The sequence below is a fragment of the Fistularia commersonii genome, chromosome 27 (genome assembly GCF_037954325.1).
Source record: "Fistularia commersonii isolate RoL2024-O1a breed Wild chromosome 27, RoL_Fcom_v1.0, whole genome shotgun sequence".
NCBI classification, from domain to species: Eukaryota; Metazoa; Chordata; class Actinopteri; order Syngnathiformes; family Fistulariidae; genus Fistularia; species Fistularia commersonii.
Genome location: NC_141310.1, coordinates 775,372 through 802,350, shown reverse-complemented (window position 1 = coordinate 802,350; position 26,979 = coordinate 775,372). Strand labels below are relative to the sequence as shown.

At 42.1% G+C, this 26,979-nt stretch overlaps 1 protein-coding gene across 1 annotated transcript; it reads left to right on the top strand.

The window, feature by feature from the left end:
• Positions 1-3,422: 3,422 nt before the first annotated feature.
• strc1 (stereocilin 1) lies at positions 3,423-26,424 on the top strand. Its single transcript, XM_086174547.1, has 29 exons — positions 3,423-3,456; positions 3,858-4,556; positions 4,656-4,680; positions 5,176-6,532; positions 6,623-7,426; positions 8,049-8,114; positions 8,210-8,320; positions 8,436-8,590; positions 8,858-9,044; positions 9,433-9,548; positions 12,372-12,501; positions 12,594-12,776; positions 15,056-15,094; positions 15,193-15,363; positions 15,831-15,971; positions 17,116-17,177; positions 17,393-17,525; positions 17,634-17,722; positions 17,965-18,100; positions 18,182-18,378; positions 18,546-18,636; positions 22,578-22,749; positions 22,951-23,126; positions 23,268-23,423; positions 24,219-24,361; positions 24,523-24,671; positions 24,946-25,043; positions 25,193-25,343; positions 25,998-26,424. Exons 1-29 carry the CDS (start codon positions 3,423-3,425, stop codon positions 26,105-26,107), a joined length of 6,081 nt encoding a protein of 2,026 aa, XP_086030673.1. The 3' UTR covers positions 26,108-26,424.
• Positions 26,425-26,979: the final 555 nt, after the last annotated feature.

Below are 26,979 nucleotides of genomic sequence, written 5' to 3'. Positions count from 1 at the left end.
ATTGATTGCCCCCCCCTCCCCCCTCTGTCTTAGCACCTGCACGTTGGGGCTCAACCCAGTGGACGAGAGGGTAGCTTCCCTCCGCTCAGGTGGGGGGACGGGTTGTGACTGTTGTTTGTGGCTATGCACCCAACAACAGTTCAGTTTACCCACACTTCTTGGGGTCCCGAGAGGGGCTGCTAGAGAGCGCTCCTACCGGGGATTCCCTCATTATGCTGTGAGACTTCCAACGCTAATGTGGGCAATGAAAATGCGACTTAAAAGGGCGTGATTGGGAGGAATGACCCCCCTGATCTGAACCCAACCGATGTTTTTTTTATTCTGTGCTCATCACGGATTGTCCATAACGAACACCATGTTCAGCCACAAAGGTATCCATATGTGCACTTGAAACCAACACACCTTAGGCCACAATTCTTTTGATTGACCTTGTGGTTGTATCATCGGACTTGCAGCTGCATGTCCTGAACACTCGGGTGTAGAGAGGGGCAGAGCTGTCAACTGATCACCACCTGGTGGTTAGCTTTGTCCGATGGAGGGGGAGGATGCTGGTCAGACCTTACAGACCCAAATGTCGTGTGAGGATCCTGCAGAGTCCCCTGTCAGAAGGAGTTTCAACTCTGGCAGAGTTGCACAATATACTGTATGTCAACCTCTGGCAGAGGCGGGAGGTGGGAGAAACCACGTCCTGAGGCAGGCAGGAGACATTGAGTGGGCCATGTTTTGTGCTTTCGTTGTCGAGGTTGCAGACCAGAGCTGCAGGCGGCGCTTGTCGGGGCGGAGACCCTCGAACCCGCTGGTGGCCTCCAGTGGTGAGAGATGTTGTCAAACTGAAGGAGTCCTAATGGGCCCTTCTGGCCTGTGGAGGGACAGGCAAGCCATGCTGCATGCAGCTTCGGAGGTTGCCGAAGGCAAAAACTCAGGTGTGGGAGGAGTTCAGGAAGACCATGGAGAACGACTTCGGGTGGGCATCGAAGGGATTCTGGTCCATCATCCGGCAGCTCAGAAGGGGGAAGCAGTGCTCTGTCAACACTGTACAGTGGGAACGGGGCGCTACTGACCTCAACTCGAGACGTTGTGGGTCGCTGGCAGGAATACTTCCAAGACCTCCTCAAACCCGTTAAAACGCCTTCCAATGAGAAAGCAGAGCAGGGGGACTCTGGAGTGGACACACCTATTTCCATGACTGAAGTTGCTGAGGCAGTCAAAAAGGTCTTCAGTAGCGGGGCTGCGGGGATGGATGAGGTCCGCCATGTGTTCCTCAAGTCTCTGGATGCTGTAGGGCTGTCCCAGCTGACATGCCTCTGCTGCATTGCGTGGATCTGTGGGACAGTGTCACTGGACTGGCAGACCAGGGTGGTGATCCCCCTTTTTAAAAAAGGGGGATCAGAGTGTGGTGCTCCAACTACAGGGGGATCGCACCCCTCAGCCTCCCTGGTAAGAGGGTCCGCCGGGTCGCTGAACCTCCACTATGGTGGAGGAACAATGGTTTTCGTTCTAGTCGTTGAGCATTGGAGCAGCTCTATACCCTCAGCAGGGTCCTTGAGGGGGCATGGGAGTTCGCCCAAACAGTCTACATGTGTTGTGTGGACCTGGATAAAGCATTCGATCATGTCCCATGCAAAATCCTGTGGGTGGGTGCTGCGGGAGTATGGGGTACCAAACCCCGTTGTACCGGCTATTCGGTCCCTGTATGATCGTGTCGGAGCTTGGTCCGCATTGCCGGTTGTAAGTCGGACTTGTTTCAGGTGAGAGTTGGACACTGCCAGGCTGCCCTTTGTCACTGATTCTGTTCATAACTTTTATGGACAGAATTTTTAGGCGCAGCTAAGGCGTCAAGGGGATCTGGTTTGGTGGCCACAGGGTCAGGTCTCTATTTTTTTTGCAGATAATGTGGTTATGTTGGCTTCATCAGGCCATGATCTCCCGCTCTCACTGGAGCGGTTTGCAGCTGAGCTGATCCAAATCCGAGACCATGGTGCTCCACCGTAAAAGGGTTAAATGGCCACTGCGGGTCAGGGAAGAAGTTCTGCCCCAAGTGGAGGAGTTCAAGAATCACAGGGTCTTGTTCACGAGTGAGGGGAGGATGGAATTGGGAGCTGGACAGGTGGATCGGTGCGGTGTCTGCAGCGATGCGGACTCTGTACTGGTCTGTTATGGTGAAGAGGGAGTTGAGCCAAAAGGCAAAGCTCTCAATTTACCGGTCAATCTACGTTCCCACCCTCATTTGTGGTAACGAGCTGTGGGTAGTGACGAAAAGAACGAGACTGCGGATACTAGTAGCCTAAATGAGTTTCCCCTGCAGGGTGGCCAGACCTTCCTTTAGAGATATGGTGAGAAGTTTGGTCATGTGGGAGGAGCTCAAAGTAGAGCCGCTGCTCCTCCGCATAGAGAGGAGTCAGATGAGGTGGCTCGGGCATCTGGTCAGGATGCCTCCTGATCACCTCCGAGGGAAGGTATTCCTGGCATGTCCATTGGGGAGGAGACCGCGGGGAAGACCCAGGACACGCTGGAGAGGCTATGTCTCCAGGCTGTCCTGTTGTCCTCGGAGTCCCCCCAGAGGAGCAGGACCATGTGGCGGGGGAGAGGGAGGTCTGGGCCTCACCGCTCCAGCTGCTGCCCCCGCGACCCGACTCCGGATCAGTGAGAGAAGATGGATGGATACTACACTACTTGTTCTGTTTGTTTTCCTACGTTATTAAAACAATACTTTTATTTATTTTGAGGCATTTTGCTGGTACTGCTAGTCAACAGCCTCTCCCTGTGGTAAAAATGCCACCTTACTGAAACTGCCTCCCTGCTGTGCTTTATGAATATTATTTATGAACATCTCCACTGGTTAACTAGATTATTCTCTCGCACGTTGTCACCAACTACACAGGTATGAAGTTGAAAATGAGCCATTAATAGAAATATTAAATAGTGAATGTTGAGAATATACTCTCCAATCCATGTTGTCCAGCAACAAATGGCCAAGTAGTCTCCAGTGATGCAATAGAAATTCTCCTGTAGTCTGAATGGTGCCTCCAAGCAATGTTCATGTTTCAAAGGCTACAGAGCTTGTTAATAATGTAGAGACAATACCCTGGTGCTGAAATCCCTTCTGTGTTTCATGGTGCTCATTTCACACCCACTTTTCTAAGCCTTTGCATGTGTTCTTAATTACGCTTAGTAGGTGTTGTGTATCAGGTTGAAGCCGCTGAAGACCCATGAGCCAGAAGCGGGAGAACAGAACTGCCTTAGCCTACAAGACAGTGAGGATGATCGGAAAGATTATCTTAATGTTTTCTCTCGAAAATTGACTTGTGACAGTTAACAAAGTTAATTGTTTCAACTGAGATATCTTAGCATTTTCTGGATTGAGAATTATATTTATAATTTTTTTGTAATTTGGAGCATTTTATCTGCGAGGAATTCCAACAATGAGGTCTGCTGCCAAAGTCTGTGTCCTGCTTGGTAAGTAGTTGTCTTCATAATAAATAAATAATCACCAGTATGCAACAACTTGAAGTAATTCAATATATTACTGGGCCTTAATGGAAAATGGCAGTAATATATCAATATTTAAGCATATTTATATATATATATATTTCCTCAAGGACTATTTTTCGCTTTTCAACAAACTGCAGACACATTATTTCCTGCAAGAGACACAAGTCAAAATAATTAGGTGACACTCTTTCAATGACTGATTCTGGTATCTAGCTTTAATCTATGTGTGTGTGTGTCTATATATATATATGTGTGTGTGTGTGTGTATTGCTATTTTAATGGGAAAGTTTAGGTGCTATTTCTAGACTGATTATGAAGGGGCAATAGACAATAGGGGGGCAATAAATGTTTCCTCTTGTCCACAGGGTTTCTATTTCACATCAAGCATGTGAACTCTAAAACCAGATTAATAGAGAGAAGGCCTGAGTGGACTCTTCGTGAAGCCAGCAATTTACAAGAGGACATCCAAACTGTTATCAGGCATATTCATTCTCTGTCCAGCGACAATGAAACCCCCAAAAGCAAAGATTATTCTCACATTTTGGGGAGTGCTAACCTAGATGCATATATTGATGTTCTGAGAAAGGTTTATGCTACCTTCCAAACCCTGGTTAGAGAGGGATTCATAGATGACCTCCCAAAGACTGTAATTTGTATTTTATCAGGAAAGCAAGACTGTGGGATTGAGGCTGAACTAACAAAGGCAGTCTCTTTAAAGCTGGTGAAACCACTGCTGATTGTCGTCTCATCCCTGAGACAGACCTGCACTCCCCAGAATGATGGTACAGATACAGAATTGAGCAGTTTCTTGAGCAGGTCCTTCCTTGGGATGGGGGAGTCAGCAACAGTAGAGGGTTTTCACCAAACCTTTGTACATAATCTGCTAAATCTTCTGTTTTCTGGGAATTTGTTGACTGCTCTGAGTCGACTGTTAGATGCAGCTGTGACATTTATCTTTGATTTCATGGCAGCATCACTTCAAGTACCAATGGAATTCATCGAAATAGCTTTACAGTTTGGGATAAGAATCCCATCTTTAGATGATAATGGAACTTGTGAACAAGGTAAACATTTCAAAAGCTCTTTAATAATGATTTAAACATGACATTATTTTGTATTTGCGAATTTTTGCAAAATCTTCATGAAAATTTAACTTTTCTCAGGAGATCTAAAGGAACTCATTATGTGGTAAGTCCCTGAGGAACCCACAGTGTCTCTTTGTGCCAATTGGAGTGTTTGCAACATGGCAGTTCACCCCAAAATAATAGTGAATGAACAGGTCTTTCTGTACAGGTATATCAGTGTCAGCTGGCATTGGCTCCAGACCCATTGCAGCATGTGAAATATAAGCAATATAGAGGCATAGTATAGCAGTATAGTATATGCATATTGCTCCAGATAAGTGGGTCTACAATATTTTTTTCCCAAATCACAAAAGTATTCTCAAGTGGCTTGTATATACATTGTCAAGAACAATGGTGCATGTGTGCGTGCACAAAAGCCCAAAGATGTCATCTCATAAAATTACACATTATTCACAGTTTTTGAAAGGGCTTAGTCAGAAACCACCTCATAAAGCAACTGATTCATCTGCAGTGTTTCACACAAAACACCAGAATTGCTGTCACTCAAATTTTATGAAACTGTTTTTGAGCACTTTAGTGATTAGTGTTTCTTTTTCAGGGGAATAAAGCACAATTTGAGCTGGTCCTTTGGTAACATAATCATTGACATCCTCTTGGACACCTTCCTGGAACAAGGACTTCCTCTGTGTACATATCCAGGTCAAATGTGTCCGAATCCTCCCAGTGAATCCCTCCGACGTAGTGCCTTAGAGCGAGACACAAAAAACAGCCACTATGTTTTCTCGCAGTGTGATCTTCCAGATGTGGCCGAGCTCAATGACACGCTGTGCATTGATGTTATTAAAGGTTCAAGAAAAGGATCCTCCTCATATGTGAATACTTTATGCCAGACTCTAAACTCCCTTCCCCGTAAACAGCTTGAGCAGGTATGGAGCAATACGTGCTATGTTATTAAAGCACTGGTGTCACCCTTGCTTAGCAAATCATCAGACTGCTTAGGTGTCGACACACATCAGTATGTAACTTCACTGGTTCCCATCTCGCACTCCGCACCTCACCGAAAACCAAGAGAAGCTCCAAACCTTCAGCAGCTTGCCTGCGACTACAACAACTGGTTAGAAGATCATGTGATTGATGCTGTCCTCATTTCTCTGTGCAGTGATAATGATAAAGCTACGTTTGTGAGGCAGGTGTGTCTCAATACGCCTTTATTTAGGAAGTTAGTTTTAAATGAGATGAACAGCTGGCTGTATGGATACTGTGCAAATTCCTCAGTAGACCCTGGGCTTATAGTGAGTCAATTTTGTGTGTATGAGCAGTGGATGACCCAGCCTGCAACCCCAGTAAACCCAGCCCTAATAGAGCTCTGTATGAGTCTGGACAGTCCCAGACTCACACAGCTTATATGTGAGCACACTGGATTCTTCATGCTTTTATTTTCCTATCCGGAAAATTTTCCTTTTAAGCCCAACTGCACGACTTTGGTACCTCAACCAGAAACTTCTGGGCTAGATCTGCTCTTGTTGGATTCTTGTCAGTACTCTGAGTGGCATGATGTAATGCTGATTACTACTGATGTTTTGTCACTGTGCATCCGCAACAATCCCAGGGATTTTGCTGAAAAAGTCTGTGCCAACAAATCTTTGCTCAATGATCTCCTTCATAATGAGAATAATGTTTGGCTTGAGGGTCACTGCAAGATGGCTCTGGCTTCTTTGCCCACTGAGGCACCACAGACCAACATTGCAGACTGGTGTGACTATCAAACGTGGGGAGAGCGGCAGGTGGATGATTCAGTAGTTGGACTGTGTTGGCAGCATGACCAGTTTGCCTTCCACAAGAATGTCTGCTGCAGCACATCTGTGCTTGAAAAGCTTTTGGAAAATCCCCAGAACAGATGGTTGAAATCAGTCTGCACTGACAAGGAAGTGGATGAAATACAAATTTTACCAGAGGTGGGTATCTTTTGGAATGATTGAGATCTATGTATGCATTTAATATGTTACATAGAAGCTAGACTCATTTTATAATTATGAATTCCCCAGGTGTGCAAGTACTCTGAGTGGACCCAACCCGTCATTGTGGACATGACGGAGCTTGCTCTCTGTGCTGAGATTGACCAGAGTAACTTCACCTCAAAAGTTTGCGCAAGTGAAATACTCCTCCGAAACCTGTTAGCAAATCAGGATAATGCCTGGTTGATACAGCACTGTGCCAACCATTCAAATCCAGGTGAAAATGGAGGACAAGGTGGAGGTGAGGAGGAATTCAACCCAGAAGTGCGGTGCCAGTACTCTACCTGGAGTACGTCCCTTCCAGATGCGGCTGTTCTTACTCTTTGCTGGGAGCACGATCAGCCTCGTTTTATATCATCTATTTGTTCCAATTCTGCTCTTCCACTCTTGCTGGCACGTCGGCCCTTCAGTGTATGGGTGAGCACGATGTGTGCCACCTATACCAATTACACCACCGCTCGTAATACCACGGGAGGAAATGATTTTTGCCTGGCTAAAACTCTTGTGATGCAGTTAAACTGGACATGTTCTGCTGACTTCACGGCTGCCTGTCAGCTCGGGGCCAGTCAGAGCACAGTTTTACAGGTGGTGCTACGCTGTTGGGTGGAGAGTCTGAAGTCCAGAGCTGGTCATCTGGTTGAACCACCTGTAGCTGCAGTGTTGGAGCAGATAGCCAGCACCACAGTTGTGGTCCTGTTGGCTTTAGAGGATGTCCAGAACACTTCGCTTGGCATCACAGAAAGTATAAGAATTAGTTTACTAGAGTCTGTGGTTCACTATCTTGAGGGGGAGAAAAACTTTGACAAGAAGAGGATCTTGTTGCAATGCTTTGGGGTAAGTGATTGTTTGTTTCATAGATTTTCGTGTGAAATTTAAGTTTCAATAACAAAAACAACAAAAAGCTGCTTTGGGAGTTGTTTCATAATAATGCTTTGATCTTCATTGACATTTTTAAGCCTGTCCCAAGTAAGATTTTCAAAATCTCCAATTGAGGTTTCTATAGTTTCTACATAAGTGTGGTTTAATGATCCATAGAATAAACCTCATCAGTAAACCACAGGTCCTTTAACTCTGCATTGTGGGGACTAAACAATATATATCTGAATGGCAGGTAGCTTCTTTGGCAGAATTATCTTCAAAATACTCAAATACTTCAAAATGCTCATTCAGATAGACTCAGTTCTTATGAGGGAGTTAATATCCCACTTTTTTTTGTATTCACAACCTATGTATAGCTGGGGACCTGCACTGTACATTTGTGGTGTACGATTATACTCCATTCATCAATCCCGAAAATAACAAAGCACTTCCTCTTTGTCAAATCTCCACTGGGTGACATCTGATTTGAAAATTGCTCAAATGCAGTAAAACAGTGTCAAAATTCTATGGAAAGAAATAAAATAGCTTTACTGATGGTGTCACAACAGAGTGTGTGCCTGTTTTTTCCCGTCTGCAGACAGTATTAACCAGCTTGATGCAGACCGCAAGAGATTCAACTGGTGATGAATTCTTCCTTGTTAAGGTTAAAATTCTGATGGAAAATGAATATCACTCATAACTAATTTTCATTTTCTTCACTGTTTAAGGAATTGCTCTTATCAATTTACATGTTTCTAGGAATACTTCAGTATACCACTAAGCAGCCTCAAGTCAGTTATCAGGACAGCTCCTGTCACCACTGTCAGACTCATCCTTCAGTACTATAGCATCCATAAGGATACACTGCAAGTAAGTAATCATTACAAACAAGTAAAGCTACTTTTATCAATCTGGTCCTTCTTTCCACTTGAGTTAATAACGAATGAGACAACACTGTCCTACGGGTGTTGTTTGTATTTTCCAGTTGCCAGATGAGTACCTGCCCACTCTCGTGTCAGTGCTGTTCCACAACCACCTGGTCAAGGATGAGAGTCTTTTCACTGAGCTGGCTGCTCTCCTGGAGACAGCTAGTCCATCTGACATCCCAGATTTGCCTTTACTTCAAAACAATCCCAATGTGTAAGACACAGGCTGTTAAATGTAGATATCTTCAGTAAAATGGGCATTATTAACCCTTGTGTGGTGTTCGGGTCTGTGGGACCTGTTTTCACTTTTGTGTGTGTGTGTGCCCACAGACCCAAACACCACGAGAGGGTTAAATAACATTATGTATAATGTTTGAATAATTGCAACAAAACAACAAATAGATTACTTCATATATTTTAATACTCTAAGGGACAGTTGTGTGTTGTACAGCTTTGAAGAACAATGTTTCTTTCTCTCAAGGAGAGAGACCATTAACAGAAACTTGTGCCATATGTCTCTGGAACAACGCCATGCCTTTGGATTGTGGTACAGCAAAATTATGCCTCCCTCCAAGATAACTAAAGGTCATCAGGCACTCATTAGGGACACTGGAAATGTGATCGCTTACCTGCCCTTCCACAACTTCCAACACCTCTCACCTGCTCAGGTAACAATGCTCTGAGCTGTGACACCTGGCTGGGGAACTTGAGAAGTGAGGACAAACTGTCACCTCTGGTTTTAAGAAAGCTTGCATAGCCTTTTTATTGTCTGCCAGCACTGCTGTGTGTTGTGTAGAGTTGATCTTTTTTCTTCCAGTTAAAGTCAACAAATACAGGAACACATTAAATAAGCCACAAATACAGGACCACAGTAAATAAAGCTGGGTTTGGATGAATGATAAGGGCAAAATAATTTGGTTTGGAATGTATGTTCTTGTATTTTGGATTTTTGACTACAGGTAGATGCGTTGTAATGGATCCCATATTTATATTCTGTGTAATGTTGTTTGGATCTAAATACTAAATTTATCATTTTTTCATCATTTTTATCTCCAGTTATTAGATGGAGTAGATATTCTACAAAGAAACACGCTCACGCCTTTAAAGCAGGAATTCATTGCACAGAGTATCATCGGCACCTTTGGTAACTTAACAGCTCAGGATTTCACCAGGTCAAGAAACTATGCAGATGCAACTCCATTGTCTCTGTCCATTGAAACTGTTTGTTGATCATTATATCACTCTGTCTGTCCTTTCCTAATTCGAAGACTTCATCTCTCTCCCTCTCTCGTTTCTTTTTACTTGATTTACTTGAGAGCTTTCTTTAAAGTTTAAGCAGCCTCACTAGGTAATGGCTCTCCTTCGGTGACCAACTAAAAACAATGATCTTAACCAAACAATCTTTGGTTAAGACAATAAATGTTTGTAGAGATTCTCAGTCATCCAGATTCATTCTTGTCAAAATCTTTTTCTCCTAACAACTGGACTTGATTTTCTTCCCTTGAAGAAAGGGAGCCCACACAATTTCTACACCAATCCATTCAGTTGCTATGAGAAGATTTCATTCCCTGCAGTTATAGAAGGCAGAATACAATGGTTTACAAATCCTTTTCAATCTCAGACATCCCTGAAAGGGACATTGCTTGGATGGCAGCATGTTTCGCGAAAAACTGTATGTGTACCTTTCAGGGTGCAGGGCACTGATGTGCAAGTATCCCATGCCATGTGCATGAATACACCCCCATACCATCTCAGAACTTTTGAATTTTGCGCTAATTATATACTGGACGGTCCTGTTTCTCTTTAGCCCGAAGGACAGGACATCATGATTTCCAAACAATGTTTGAAATGTGGACTCCTCAGACCACAGCACTCTTTTCCAATTTGCATCAGTCTATTCCAAATGATGAGGAGGAAGATAACAAAAGTACCTCCTCATCACTCCCAACACAGGTGGGAAACTTTCATCAAGGATTGCGATCTGACAGACACATAAAGAGCATGTACCTTTTAAATGTCTACCTTCCATCAACCAAGAAGCTGTGCCTGTCGACCTCGTGCTTCACTACCTCCACAGGAGTTTGCCACATGGAATGTACAAGGTATGACCTCAGACACGAAGAGACTGATATTAGAGACAGATGTGAGCATTACAACATCAAAATGGATTTTACCCAAGAGAGATAGATAGCCATGCAAACTGAAGAGACTCTTCACAGGCCATAGTGGATCCTCGTGGAACAGGATGAGTCCACCTGCCAAAGGCTGAGCTTTTTGAAGGATCAAGTTTACTGAACTTCCTCATTAACTGAGGATCCATTAGTAACCGCATTGCCACCAAGATTTTGCGATAATACCAAATGCTGAAATATCAATGTCTCTGACCCAACAACACAGACCTCAGGAAAAACTCCTCACTGAATTGAGTTATGCCATCACAAATACATCAACAGGGATATTATTTGTGTGTGGCAATTTCAATGCCAAACTGGAAGAACTCAGCACGGCAGACTATAACGCAGGACTAAATCTGTATGAGCTCATATGGACAAAAGAAACAGCAATAATGACGGATTGTCATCTTTCATCAGCGTAAAATGATCTTTTTACACACACTTTCAAACATCCTACCCATTCCCCCTTTCATGTGGTAATGGTGCTAGTCGTATGGCAGTAGAGCCTGTCGAGTACGTGTCCTTACTGCCAGTGGTTCTCTATTGTCTGCCAGAGACTTAGCAAGCGTTCTTGGAACGTTTTTTTTTTCTTTTATCTTGTCGAGTATGTGTCCTGGCTGCGAGTTGTTCTCTGATATTTGCCAGAGACTGAGTAAGTGTTCTTAAGACGCTTTTTTTTTTTTTTTTTTTTTTTTTTCTCTCCCCCATTTTGTTTAGTATGTGTCCTTGCTGCCAGTTCTCTGTAAACCACTAGAGACTTACCAAGTCTTCTTGGGACATGGAGACAGTTTTGATTACTTTGGATTTGTAAGTTTTCTTTCTTTTCCTTTTTTTATGTTTGATGGACATTTCATTGTGCGAATTTGCGTCCAAGCTGGCAAAGCATTTTTGTTTGGATTAATCTGTTGCCTCTGCATTTTTGGTTAGATCCACCAATTCCTAGTGGGGCCTGCTCTACCGTTTCGTCACAATCCATGTGATCTGAGGAACATCCACCTGCATAGTCTTGTGTTTTGTCCTCAGCAGTCTTTTGCAGCAGTCAATAGGATCTAGCCTTGATGGTAATGAAAGCACTTAAGAAGACAAAGAATGTGACAGACTGTGGTGCCTGTGTAGGGAGGAGAATGCTTTTGGCAGCAGATGTATTTTTGCATATTCCACACCCACATGAATGCAACAGGCATGCAAGCCTTGGAGTCTTGAGATGGGGACACAGAGAGTGCGCAAGCCAGATCTCTCACGACCTTCAATATTTGAGACATCAGTGCTATTGGCCTGTAGTCATCCAGTCCCACGGGATGTCTGTGGAGTACCCCGCATGCTGAGTATCCCACATAGCTCTCTTGCGCAGGCCTTTAAAACACAGGCCGATTACGACTGATCTAAGGGCCTTACCCTGACGAAGCCTCTTGAGCTCTCTCCTCAGCTAGTGCACTGTGACATGCCGTCCAGTCGGTTGGGTGGAGTCCATTGTAAGGGGTGGCAGTTGCTGGGGTTGGACATTATTGGTCATTTAAGGTGTTGGTGGCTGGGTTTGGAATGTGTGAAAGTGTCCTGAAGGTAATCTAGCACCTGCTGAAGAAAAGGGCGGAAGGGTCAAACCTGTTGGAAAAACTTCTTCAATTTGTATGCTCATTGTTTAGCACTGCCATTTCTCCTCTTGAAGCCCAAAGTTGAATATAGGACGAAGGATTTGTAAATCATTGTATTCTGTTTGTTCACATCTTACACAACATCTCAACTTCACTGGATTTGGTGTTCACATAACAAAGCAGGTGATATCTCATGGGTGTGATGTTGATTCAATCTTTGAAATTTTAGGCTTGCTAAACTGTCATGCCTGGCAGACCCACAGGACCTGCTGGCATACAAAGGTAGTGAGGCCTTCAGTGTGATTTGGGACATTGTCATGAACTGCACACGTGAGGGCTACAGGCTCCCCAGCCTTCTGGTAGGAACAGCAATATAAAATGGCACGCTTACATCTTTTACTTGTTTTCTCTTAATTGCATACGTTTTGCTTGTTCTCATGTTTGCATCCAGACTTCCAGTTTGTTACTGAATCACACAGATTTAAAGGTCCCGTCCTCCATCAGCCCCGACCAACTAATACAGCTTGCCCACCTCCTTCCCTCACTGGGTGTGACTTTCCTACAGGACCTCACTCCATTGCAGCTATTCACCATACTTCCTGCCTTGGAGTCTGTAATTTTCAGTCCTGCACAGGTAATCCTCAACCTGATTTCTCAATGGAGGAACTGACAATAATTAAATGCAAACACATTTTTTCTTATCAAGTTAGATTTGAATTTGAATTACTTGCCTGTCAGACTTTTAACATCATGGAAGTGCATTGTGAAGAGTAACTGTTGTATAAATATCGCAAAATCTGAATTTTGACCAACGTTCCACAATGCTTCCCTTCTTCTTTTCAATTCAGCTTTTCCCTTCAGGGTTGCCACAGCAAATCATCCTCCTCCATCAAACCCTCTGCACCCTTCCATCAATACATTGAGTATTCCTCCACAGTACATGGCCAAAGCATCTCAGTCTGACACTTCCATACCTCCACAGGTATATCATCAGGACCAACTGCCTTTCCACTCATCATCCTCCTTAGTGCCCTTCTCACTTCACCTTAACTAATCTCTGCTACGATAATGTCCACAATAGTCACCTCTTCTACCCTTTGGTCTCCATTTTCCTCGGTCATCAACTCTTCAAAGTACATTGTCCATCTTCCCATCACTTATCTGGCATCTGTCAATACATTTTCCTCTCTATCCTTAATCTCCGGAACCTGCTGCACATCCTTTCCATCTCTGTTTTGTCAGCCTGCATAAATCATTCTTTCCCAACATACTTTCCCACCTGGCATACAAGTCATCATACAGCCTTTGTTTGGCCTTTGCCACATCTGCTCTCTTCGGCCTCTTCAGTGTCCCACATCTTCTTTCGACTCCTGCACTTCCTCATTGCGCACTCAGGTCTCCTTATCTACTTTCCTCCCAGGCGACACACCAAGTACTCTCCTACCTGTCCCCCTTATCACATTAGCTGAAGTTGTCCAGTCACCTGGAGGCTCTCCCTGACCACCCGAAGCCTCTCTCAACTCCTCCCTGAAAAGCATACACACCTCCGTTTTCAGCCCTTACCACTTTGGCCTTTGTTGTCTTTATCTTCCTTTCACCAGATTCATCCTATAAACATCCCACCTGTGAGGCATAGTCACTCAAAACATCTAGCATCACACCTTCAATCTCTGGCTTCAGCCTATTTGACACCCTTTGCACCTCCAAAACATTCTTTCGTCAACATAACTTTTTGGGGGCGGCTAGCACAGGATGTAGAGCAGTCTTCTCTGGAACTGAACATTCCTGGTTCAATTTCCGGTTCCTCCTAGTGTGTCAAAGTGTTGTTGAGAAAGACACTGAAGCCCTAACTGCTCCCCTGGCGCTAGTGGACGGATGCCTACTGCTCATGGTTCATTCATGATGGGTTAATTGCAGAGAATGAATTTCCCCATGGGGATTAATAAAGGATAAATTATTACAACAACTCCTACTGTTTTCTAACCCTGTCAATGCCATTATAGTACAACTCCTCCTAAGCTTTTAGCCCTGCTACCCTCCCACCTGGTCTCCTGGACACACACAGTATGAAGAAAGCCTTCTGTTGTCAAACAAATAGTTGACAAATGTTGTATATATGCCTTTCTTCTTTAAACAACTCTCGAGCTTTTCCTGTCATTGTCCCAATATTCAAAGTCCCTACTGTCAATACCAGACTTTTGCCTTTTCTCTTATCTCTCTGCTTCTGAACACACAATCCTCCTCCTTCTTTGACCCAAAGTAGCCCAATAAAAATCACCAACAGTGATGTTGCATTTAATCCCTCAAAAATAAGGTTAAAAGCTAAGAAAATAAGTGATTTGGTGTACATCCCCCTTTTCCCCTTAAAAATGTGTTTTCTTCACCTTGCATCACAAGGTAGGTATATATTTTTATGCTCTAAACCTGCTTTGATTTTGACTGTAGAAAGTATCTGAGATAATTGAAAATTAGATTTTTAAAGGTGGGGGGCTTTTTTGGATTTGGATCATATCAGACATTTTGAAGCTTGTCATGGTCCAAAACAGCAAACCTCGGTTGCCAAGCTATGTCAAGTAAACTTCAAGTGTTTCCAGGAGAAATTTTGTGTCCTGGAGTGAAAAAATTCACATACTTTAATGTATGAATATTTAATCTATAATGAGAGTGAGGGAAAGAGACATATTTTTATGTCAAAAACTACTAAAAGGATCAACACAGGATAAAAAGAAACTCAAATATTTTCAAGAAAACAATAAATTAATGATCATTTTGCCGACAACAGACCATTTTCTGTGCAATGGATGTTGCAGGCTTTGACAATATTTAAATATCTATTTATGTAAAATCAACTACGTGCATGATAATGACCGCTGTTGTAGTCTATTCATTTTCTGTCATGTTTCTTTTTTTTAGGCCTCTGTCATTGTTGAGAAGCTGTCCTTAATTAAACCAGTGAGTGTTTCAATGGCATGTTGAATATTATTTCTGTTAATATGCACATTAAGAACTATGTCCACTGACCTTCAAGCACCCTTCACCCCCTTGACAAGCCAAACACTCCAGGTTGGCTGCAGGAACTTGGCTCACTCACAGTGGGAATAAGGATGGAGACCCTGTTGACACTGACCTCTGACAGGCTGCTGTCATCCCTGCCTGACGTGGCTCAGCACACACCTGACCTTAGCCCACCGCAAGCAAATGCTATCTCTACCAAACTATGGGTATGACAGAAAAAAACACAAAAAAATTACCAAAAAAAGCATTTTCAAGGAAGGAAATCTGTTGTCTTGATCATGTTGATACATATCATCTTTACATAGTGTCTCGAGTGAAATTAATGTAGCATTGATGCAGAGCTATAAATTGTAAAAGAACATTTTTGTCATTTCAAACAATATGTATGCCTTTGTGTAGGAATGCAGAGTTAATATAACATTGAAATGAATTTATGCTAAGTTACTGCATTTGCAGTTCCACTTTTCATTTGTACAATTTGTCTCTGAGACAGTTAGAATATTTGCAGATTTTCTTATTTGGGGACCATTGTAGCCCAATGAATGATGTTCAATACATACATCCAGCTGCTTTCAGGTGGAAACATTCCAGAGGGATTGTTGTATCAGTACCCAGAGATCAGCCTGTGGAGTAATAGGATGCCATTCATCATATTTGGGTGTTATCTGACCAGGGTTTTCCTGAAGTATACTCCTGGTTGGATGATATGGAGCCACTGCTGCATTCAACTCCTTTAATAAGCATTCAGTCAAGGACTCATCTACTAGTGAGCAACATCACCAATGTATCCACAAAATCCTGGAACACACAACAGGTATCATACATTCTGTCATCAATGCGTACCTTTTAGAATGAAGTTCAGAATGAAACCTTCTCTTTGCTTAAGAATAGGCTAAAACTGCTCTTGTTGAGAATGCCTATAGTTAGAGCTAGGCTAGCCCTGATGCTGCCAAAGGCTTTCTCTGCTGAGGGCTCTCCTACTTCTCTCCTTCCTCCCACTATTCCTATCCTTTCTGCACTCAAGTTCCTTCATCAATGCATGAAAGTAACCTCGTGTCTTCTCCAAAGTCCTCCAAAGTCCCCAGGCTGTCTCATTTAGCAGATTCCCCGGGGATGTTATTTGCAGCGGTTCTGCCAGGCGCCCACCATTATTTCTTTTATGAACATTAATGCTATTATGGTATCATGCCACCAGAAACATTGAACTGTTAGCACTACTTTAATTATAAGTTTTAGATATTTTTTATGCCCCTCTCAATGCCCACACCATCTGTGTCTGTATCACACCTTTGCTTTCGATCTCTGTTCTTCTCTCTCATTCTATCTTTCTTCTCCATCTGGTCGAGATAGAAGGCAGCCAGCATTGAGCACAGATTTGTCCAAGGTTTTTGCCCAGTAAAGGGCAGTGTATAAAACCTGCCAATGTCACCAAGTGCTCACTCCCCATTGAATTTTGAGTTTCTTTAAATCATCCTCTAGAGTATGGTCCAGGCCTAATCTACATGTAAAATGTCATGAGACAACTCTGATATTGTCTGACTTGATATTATGAAGCTGTATATTTGATGTTGTTAATATATATTTGTAAAGATATATACATATATATATATGTATATATATATATAGCTTAGTGAAATATATCAAAGAAAAGTCATGTAATCATGCGACATAATGGCAGATAAGCCAGTATTTTTTCTGTTGTAAATTATGCTCTTTTTTGAACAAGTTGTTCAAGAGACAGTGAGAATGACATTATATTGAATAGTTATTAGATTATTATCCAGAAAAGCTGAGACAGAACCCATCGAACACACCGTTAATGCACATGCCCTTTTTAAGCAAATATCCATTATGAAAAAAGGCTTGAATCTAATGATTGCTATTGTTTTATATTTATTTATGTAATGCAAACTGGACAAATCTACATCCTGCAATGTTCTGTTATTTTTCTTCTCCAGGCTAAAGCAATATTCCAAGAGTTGTATGATTCCAAACCAACCCTTGTCAAACACGACTTAATGTGAGTCAACATTGGGCACATTTTGTGCATTTTTAATTTACACTCAAAAGTTTTTAGCTTTTTTTGTAATACATTCCTACTTTGTATCCAACATTGTCTAAATCTGTTGATGGCTGTTGTTCTCATTTACTCGAACTGTACCGGGTCTATTGATTAACACTGAGCAAATTTGAAGTGCAGATAAAAGCTTTACATGCATCCTTTGACTCCAGGAGTCTGGGAACCCTTGGTCAGGGTGTAAGCTGTAAAGTTCTGCAGGAGCTCATCAGGACTGATTTCTCATACTTGTGGATTAAAAAAATGTTGGCATTCCTCAGGCAGCAGCCTCATCCTCTGCACACCTCTCTGGTAAATTAGTAGTCTCACTTCTCACTTGACTGGAATATAGGGAACAAATGTTCTTCCTGCTCATGCAACACGAAATGTAGTTTCATAAATGTTTTCTGTTTAAAATAGAAAAAGTGTGTGATTGAGGAGCTCTATCAGTTTGATATCTTCTCAGAGCTGCTTCAGGATCTCGGAGTTGAGATTGCGCTGTCAATGCCGTAAGTCAGAAGTAAATTACTGCACAAAATATTTTCATATCAATATGTATATACAATACAAGTTTCTCAATATTGAAACTGTAATAATATGCATGATCAGAAAATCATAGATTAACTTGTGCTCGACTTCAGCACTCAACAAGTAGTGACACATCTCATACACATCACTCATCACTTTAACTCTGGTTCATCTGTAGAAGCTCAGCAATACTCTGTATGTTCTGTATGTTGTTTGAATGTAGGGTGAGCACCATTAAAAAGTTCCCTGCAGATATGATTGACACCTTAAGGAATATGATTATCAAGGAGCCGCATTACTTTCTTTTGCTGCGAAGAACAAAACAAGAGCTACTTGTGGACAAGATGGTTCAGAGGCTGGTCAGGTTTTGATATGTTCTTCAATGTCAGTTTAAAGAAAGAGCATATTGTTATTTGACTATTTTTCACCTTTACCTACAGGGCTTGTACACTGGGGTGTTTACCAAGGAGGAGTTCTGTTCACTGGGGATTATGGCCACGTTTGTGTTGGATGAGGTGTTTATTAAACTGGATCGCAGATTCTTCACTGACCGTCTGGATTACCTCCGGGGGCTCTGCTATAGCAGTAGCAAGATGGACATCATTGCTCGTATCCTCCAAGAGCCTGACACTTTTGGGTAATGTTATCAATATGATCACTATGCTTTAAAAAACTAATGTGTAGAATTTTGGTCTCTCCCAGGCAAATATGACAGAAAAAAAGCTTGTTGCATACAAGACACATTGCCTCTAGTCTCCAATATTGTGCACACGTTGATTATACTGGCTTATTGTTTTCTCCCAGCCCAGTCAAGACATGGAACCAAACAGTACTAAGTCAGGTGGACAGGTTTCTCTTTTTTTTGCCTGAAGACATGCTGCAGGAGATATCCATGGTAAGTTGGCTGCAGTATGATTATTAACATTATTTTACTGCAACTACCTCTGACACAGCACCTTACTTTGAGAATGAGAACTGTAACCATTTATTTGCTTTCACAGAGGGTTTTATCTGCAAAATATTTGGCAAGTTACCCCCCTTGGTAAATCAAAAACTCAAAGTGACCAAGTGAAATTATGTTGTATTTTTCATTTATGATCGAAAACCTCTACAAATTAAATTTCGATAGTGTAAACAAAAAATTGAATTCTCACTTTTAAAATGCTGGATCCATATTTTCCTCCCATTTTCTTTGAAGTTTACGCAGAAAATGGTCAGTTATTATTTACTTAGTGTCATGTCAGTTTACTGGACAATTCATCATTCAAATATTTCAGTTATTTCAGAACATGGTCCAAAATTGCATTGTGAAAAGTTTAGTTCACAAATAGATGAAAGTATCAAGAATCAATCTGTCAAGAAGTTTGATTATCACTTTGCTATACATACCAGGTAGTGGAAGCAAAATTAGATGTTTCTCTGGGACACAAAGACAACACATCACACACACACACACCCTAAACCCACTCCCCCACACCCACTCACACATACCTCATACATCTGTAAGACGAATAACAGTACCGATAAATGGTATGGAATTAATTTTGAAGATGAATCTTCTTCTTCTTTCGGCTTTTCCCGTCAGGGGTCGCCACAGCGAGTCAACTTACTCCATCTAACTCTATTCTCTGTATCTTCCTCTCTCACACCAGCTACCTTCATATCCTCTCTCACTACGTCCATAAATCTTCTCTTTGGTCTTCCTCGAGACCTCTTGCCTGGCAGCTCCAATTCCAGCATCCGTCTACCAATATATTCACTATCCCTCCTCTGTATGTGACCGAACCATCTCAGTCTGGCTTCTTTGACCTTCTCTCCAAAACATCAAACATGTGCCGTCCCGCTGATAGACTCATTCCTGATCCTGTCGATACTGGTCACTCCCAAAGAGAACCTCAACATCTTCATCTCTGCAACCTCTAGTTCTGCCTGCTGTCTTTTGGTCATTGTAACAGTTTCTAGTCCATACATCATCGCTGGTCTCACCACTGTCTTGTACACCTTTCCTTTTATTCTGGCTGAAAGTCTTCTATCACATAGCACCCATGACACTTTTCTCCACCCATTCCAACCTGCTTGGACCCATCTCTTCACCTCTTTTCCACACTCTCCGTTGCTCTGGACTGTTGACCCTAAGTACCTGAAATCCTCCAGCTTCTTGATCTCCACTCCCTGTAGCCTCACCGTTCCACCCGAGTTCCTCTCATTCACACACATACATTCTGTCTTGCTGCGACTAACTTTCCAGAGCATACCTCCACCTCTCTAGATTTTCCTCTACCTGTTGTCTGCTCTCACTACAGATCACAATGTCATCCGCAAACATCATGGTCCATGGGGATTCCTGTCTAACCTCATCTGTCAGCCTATCCATCACCATTGCGAACAAGAAGGGGCTCAGAGCTGATCCCTGATGGAGTCCCACCTCCACCTTGAACTTCTCTGTTACCCCTACAGCACATCGTACCAGTGTCTCACAGCTAGCATACATGTCCTGCACCAGTCTAACATACTTCTCTGCCACTCCAGACTTCCTCATACAATACCAGAGCTCCTCTCTTGGCACCCTGTCATATGCTTTTTCTAGGTCTAAAAAAACACAATGCAGCTCCCTCTGGCCTTCTCTGTACTTTTCTATTAGCATTCTCAACGCAAATACTGCATCTGTAGTACTCTTCCTAGGCATGAAGGCATACTGCTGTTCACAAATGCTGACTTCTGCTCTCAGTCTAGTTTCCACCACTCTTTCCCATAACTTCATTGTATGGCTCATCACATTTATCCCTCTATAGTTGCCACAATTCTGCACATCCCCTTTATTCTTAAAAATAGGCACCATCACACTTTGTCTCCATTCTTCAGACATCTTCTCACTCTCTAAGATCCTGTTGAATAATCTAGTCAGAAAATCTACTGCTGCCTCTCCTAGACACTTCCACACCTCCACAGGTATATCACCAGGACCAACTGCTTTTCCACTCTTCATCCTCTTCAATGCCTTCCTTACTTCACTTTTACTAATTTGTGCTACTTTGTGGTCTACAATAGTCACCTCTTCTACCCTCTTTAATTTTTCACATTCATTAGCTCTTCAAAGTACCCTTTCCATCTTCCCATCACTCTTCTAACATCTGTCAATACATTTCCCTCTCTGTCCTTAATCACCCGGACCTGTTGTACATCCTTTCCATCTTTATCTCTCTGTTTCGCCAACCTGTATAGATCATTCTCACCCTCCTTACTATCCAACCAAGCATACAAGTCATCATAAGCCCTTTGTTTTGCCTTTGCTACCTCTATCTTTACCTTTCGCCGCATCTCTCTGAACTCCTGTCTGTTCTCTTCAGTCCTCTCAGTATCCCACTTCTTCTTCGCTAACCGCTTTCTCTGTATACACTCCTGCACTTCCTCATTCCACCACCAAGTCTCCTTATCTACTTTCCTTCCAGATGACACACCAAGTACTCTTCTACCTGTCTCCCTGATAACACTAGCTGTAGTTGTCCAATCATCTGGAAGCTCACCCTGACCACCCAGACCCTTTCTCAACTCCTCCCTGAAAACCATGCAACACTCCTCCCTTTTCAGCTTCCACCATTTTGTCCTCTGCTCTGCCTTTGTCCTCTTCATCTTCCTTGTCACCAGAGTCATCCTACAAACCACCATCCTATGCTGTCTGGCTACACTCTCACCTACAACTACTTTGCAGTCACTGATCTCTTCAGGTTACCTCGTCTATACAAGATGTAGTCTACCTGCATGCTCCTACCTCCCTATATTCCTGTTTTTTCTGGAAAAAGGTATTCACTATAGCCATTTCCATCCTTTTTGCAAAATCTACCACCATCTGTCCCTCTGCATTCCTATCCTGGATACCAAATCTGCCCATCACTTCTTCATCCCCTCTATTGCCTTCACCAACATGTCCATTGAAGTCTGCACCAATTACCACTCTCTCATTTCTGGGAATATTCTGCATCACTTCATCCAACTCATTCCAGAACTTCTCCTTCTCTCCAGATTCACATCCCACCTGTGGGGCATAGCCACTAACAACATTGAACTTCACACCTTCAATTTCCAATTTCAGACTCATCTGACACTCTTTTCACCTCTAAGATGTTCCTAACAAACTCCTCCTTCAAGATAACTCCTACTCCATTTCTCTTCTTGTCAGTACCATAATAGTACAACTTAAAGCCTGCTCCTAAGCTTCTAGCCTTACTACCTTTCCACCTGGACACACAGTATATCCACCTTCCTTCTCTGCATCATGTCGACCGACTCTACCTTTTCCTGTCATAGTACCAATATTCAGAGTCCCAACTCTCAGTCCCAGACTCTTTCCTTTCCTCCTCTCTCTCTGCTTCCAAACACGCACTCCTCCTCTTCTTCTTGTTCTTGTTCTTCAACCCACAGTAGCCCAATTTCCATTAGTACCCTGTAGGTCATCGGCACCAATGGCGGTCGTTGTTAACCCTGTCCGCGACTGATCCGGTATGGTATAGTTTTGGTTGACTCGCATGTTTGGTTTTGGCAAAATTTTTACGCCGGATGCCCTTCCTGACGCAACCCTCTGCATTTATCCGGGCTTGGGACCGGCACAGGGAGACACTGCTCCGTACCCCCCAAAGGCAGGCTTGGAGAGACATAGGCCAGTGCCACCCTGTGGCTGCTTTCATTTTGAAGATGAATATGTTGTTATAATAATAATGAATAAGTAATTCTGTCTGGTGTAACATCTCTGAGGGGTGTCTCCACTAGGCGTTGAAGTTCCATTGTCCAGTAAACCACTGTCTTTTTGTCTGTCATTGTGTGTTTATACATGTATGTCAGCCACTGATGACTGTTGGGCGTATTGAAAAGCTGTTCATTAGCCAGAGCCAGTGGGAGGACGGGGATGTGGGGATCCACTGCTGGGACAAGAATGAGCGGAAGCGTTTTTCTGAAAAGAAACAGTTTGTGCTCCAGTTTTTCCTGGGCTTCCTCAAAATGCATCCTCTATCATGTGAGAATTTGTTCTGACCAAAATTTTGCCCATGAAAATGTATGGACAGAAAAGTATAATCAAATTTGAGACTAAGTCATGTTTATATCAATAAATAACAAAATAAACTTCAATATTGGAACTACTTGTAATTTAAGTGTTTTTTATATGGCTATATGTGTATACCAGATTTACGGAATGTGAGTTTCTGTCCTTTTGCAGTGGCACCAATGGTCCCTACCTGTGAAATTCTACATACAACAGCTCCATATACCTGGACGTCAAACAGTCTTATTGGCATGTCGCCAACCGCTTTTACCAATTGTCTTGAACTAATGGGTCATGACCTCTTCCTTACATCCTACCAACGCAACCAGATTCTTAACAGGGTCAAGCAAGTGAGATGTTTTTTTTTTGTGGTCCACTAGAATGCTTTAACACTATCACAGATACATTTCACCGAGTAAAAAAATACAAGACCACCACTTACATTTAATGCTCTCTTTCATTTTTTCATGTTGATTGCCTTGTGTTTACAGATGTATGGGCCCGTCTCCTCCTTCTCCCAGTCTATCATCTCTCAGCTGGGTGGTCTGGCATTAGAAATGTCACCAGAGGAACTGAGCTCCTTGCAGTTGACTGAGGGGAGGAGCATCGCTGCTTTGGGTGCAGTCACTGGCTGGAGCAGCACACAGGTGTATTTATTGTTCATGTCATTCAGCACCTTATGTGACAGTAGGATACAACAACTTGGCAAATTATCAGCCCCCCCTGCTAATATCAAGCCTTTTTTAATCTTTGTGTAGTCCTGTTTTGGAATATTCTATAAAATTATCTGCTCAAAGTCTGTGAAGGTTCACAGTTATCCTGGTCATGGCTGATCTTTTTTAAATCTTGTTTGGCATTGGGATTTGAGTGGATTTCATTTGAAGATATTTATTATGAGAGGCTTATTTAGTTACATAAGACATTTGGGCGCTTTTGATTTGTACTTAATCTTGAGATTCGAGCTAAAACAACACATACATGAAGATGCGCACATTAACACAGTTTTTGCAAAACTACCCACTCATTTACGCAATGAGCTATCCCAACTTAATCATTATCTGGTAGACCTGAAGTAGACTCTAAGATAAGAGGTGAAACGTCTTCAAGAGAAAAAATCAGGTCCGCTTGCGACTACAGTGATTAATGATCTTTTTAGCAGTTCAACTTGCTGGCCTAAAAACTTTATTCGAACTGGATCATTTTCTGGTGACCACTGTTTAGCAAAAAAAAAAAAAAAAAAAAAGATAATAAAAAAAAAGAAATGATGATAAATGATCTAAAATGGCCTGACTGAAAACAGAAAACGATTGCTTTACCTTTTAATTGAAAAAAGTGACATTGATGTACTGAGCTAAATATCATACTGAACTATAGAAAATTAAAATGCATGCTAATTACCGGCTACATTGCAAATATTTGATGCTGATGTTTTTTTCTCCCAGTCGGCTGCGCTGTTTAATGCCGTGTTAAACTCTACAAAGCAGAGCCCGAGTCAGCTTGAATCGAGCACACTGGTTGCACTAGGATATATAGTTTGTGGCGCTAAAAGCTCAGAGATGAACTTGTTCAATGCTGTGGAATTTAGGTGAGAATATCACTTTCAACGATATTTCTTGAAGCAGTCCTTTCTGAAAAGATTTTCTCATCTTTGTTTCTATCCCTTGACTGAGGTGAAGATTAAATTACAGTTGTCAATTGTCCCTGCCATTCCTATCAATGTCTGGTGTTTCCCCCTGGTGGCCACAGTAAGGCAGTGCTCTGGCTGGGTCAACTGAAGCTGTCCTGCTCAGAAGAACAGCTGCTGGCACTAGTTGGACTGCTAACTCATAGCCTGGCCTTTGGACCTATAAGTTCATGGGGAACTGATGTCTTCATTGAGATTGGAGTTCTAACAGGTAAGGTTTATCATAATAGTCTTTCATTTGTACTTAAAGTAAAATGAAACATCAATTGTCCAGCGCACAGTCCAGCCTGTATACCAAAAAAAAATGGATATTACGAATGTAATTACGTAATTACGAATGTAGTAAGGGGTAATGATATATTCACAAGACTATGAATTAAAATATTTGCCTCGCATAGATAGTACACTAATTCCAAATGGCTAATTTCATTTGAAAAAAAAAAAAAGCATCTTAACTGACCTGAAAACATTTTGCAACTTTGCAGCTGGTCTCCCAGACATGGCCATGTCTGCCCTGGTAAAGGAGCAAATTGAAGGGATAACTCCAATGGCAATTGCAATGACAGCGCCTGATAAGTTTGCTGTAAATTTACATCTCATTTAAACATTGAAAAAACATAATCTGCATGGAACAATTAATCCAAGAAAAGAACTGTTTTTTCATCTTACTAGTTTGCCCTTCCTTCTATCATCCTCTTCTCCCCTCTATTTTTACCTGCTTTGACATTTTAGGTTGTGTTTCACCAAAGACAGCTCAGCATGTTCTCTTACGAGCAGGCTGTCGCAGTAACTAATGAACAGCTCTCAAGTCTGTCAGATGTGCAGAGAACAGCTCTTGCTATGGTGCTGACACCTTGGGAGGACAGACCTGTAGACTTTAGAGGTGATTTTACTGAGTGACTCACACAACTTTATAATCCACTCAGAAGAACATACTTAAAACCTATCGATGCAATTGTATACATCAGCTGCTCAAAAAAATATGTGTACAAATGGAACGGTTGCTGACTTTTGATTACACGACAATGCCGTTTTTGGTGATCTTTGACATCAATAGTGATTTTTAAATAGTTTTGTTTGCATAAGCTTTTTAATAGTAAGAAAAAAGGATTATCTTTATAAAATTACACATAGCTAAGGTTTACTTGGTTCTACATCATCTTCTTCAAAGCAAAATACAATCAAGGACCTTAATTTTAATTTCAATGTGTAAACGTACTTTATTCACTAAATCTTAATATATAATGTAGGGACACACCGTACCACACCTTCCTTTTATCTAAATGTCACACACATCTGAGATTCTGACTCTGAGACAAGAATGTTTTAGAGGTTTGATTCATATTTATCCATTAGGTGAGAAACAAGTTATTAGGAACCTCAGCCAATATGTGCTACATCATCTTAGCAAGCTGCATAATACAAACCCCAATATGTTGGACTCCTTATCATAGCCCTGGCATGTAAAAATATATATTTGTGTCAACTGAACAAATTCCGTAAAATGTGCAATTTTGTTTGGTCCTTATGTTTCTAGGAAAGTCACTGGGGTCAGCACTAAGCCACAGTCCTGTATGTTTGATACTGGGACTGCTGATGCTGCTGGTAATCTTGCCCACCCATGACCTGATCGGCCCTGGCTCATGACCTTGCTGACACCAGGGGAAACAGGATAGAACTCCATACAACAAAAGATTGTGTAATTTGTCTCCACGCTAGAATAATGCTTTGAAACAAGTGATTTAGGATTTCTATACACTGTTTATAAATGAAATTACTATTTATTTTTCAGAGGTATTCTCAGTATTTTCCTGGAAAATGTAAGCATCTTTTCCAGATGTTATGTATTCACATACACAAGCTTATATATACAAATACATGTGTGTGTATGTGTGAGTGTGTGTTTATATGTATAAGAAGAGTTCAAGTCAAATGAATGTTTGTCCTACAACAGTTGCATCTCAAATGAGGACTCATCATTGACTCGTAAAAACTATTTCAGTAAACATTTAGTATATGGTCTATTAAAAATGTGTGCTAGCTCCAACATACTGTGTCATAATTATTTATCTTTGGTTGTGTCATTTTTTGTCATATCCTGGAATGTATTCCATCAACTGGTTTTGAATGAATAAATAACTGTAGTATAATACAGCAACTGACATAATTAGATGTAGTTCACAAATGTATTCATTCATTCTTTCATTGTCTACACAACTTGTCCTACACAAAAGGTCCCAGTGTAGTTGGAGCCAATCCCAGCTGACGGTAGGTGAGAACCAGTGTACACCCTTGACTAGAGAACCAGTGTACACCCTTGACTAGTTGCCAGTTTGTTACAGGTCCACATATAGAGGAATATAACCATTCATTCTCCCATGAATGGGGCTGGCATGACGCAGGTGGTATGAACAGTTGTCTGGGAAACTGAAAGTGCCTAGTTTGATTTCGGAGTTACGCCCCTATCCTACCGCAATGTTGCTGAGCAAGACACTGAACACCTACACTGATCCCCAGGT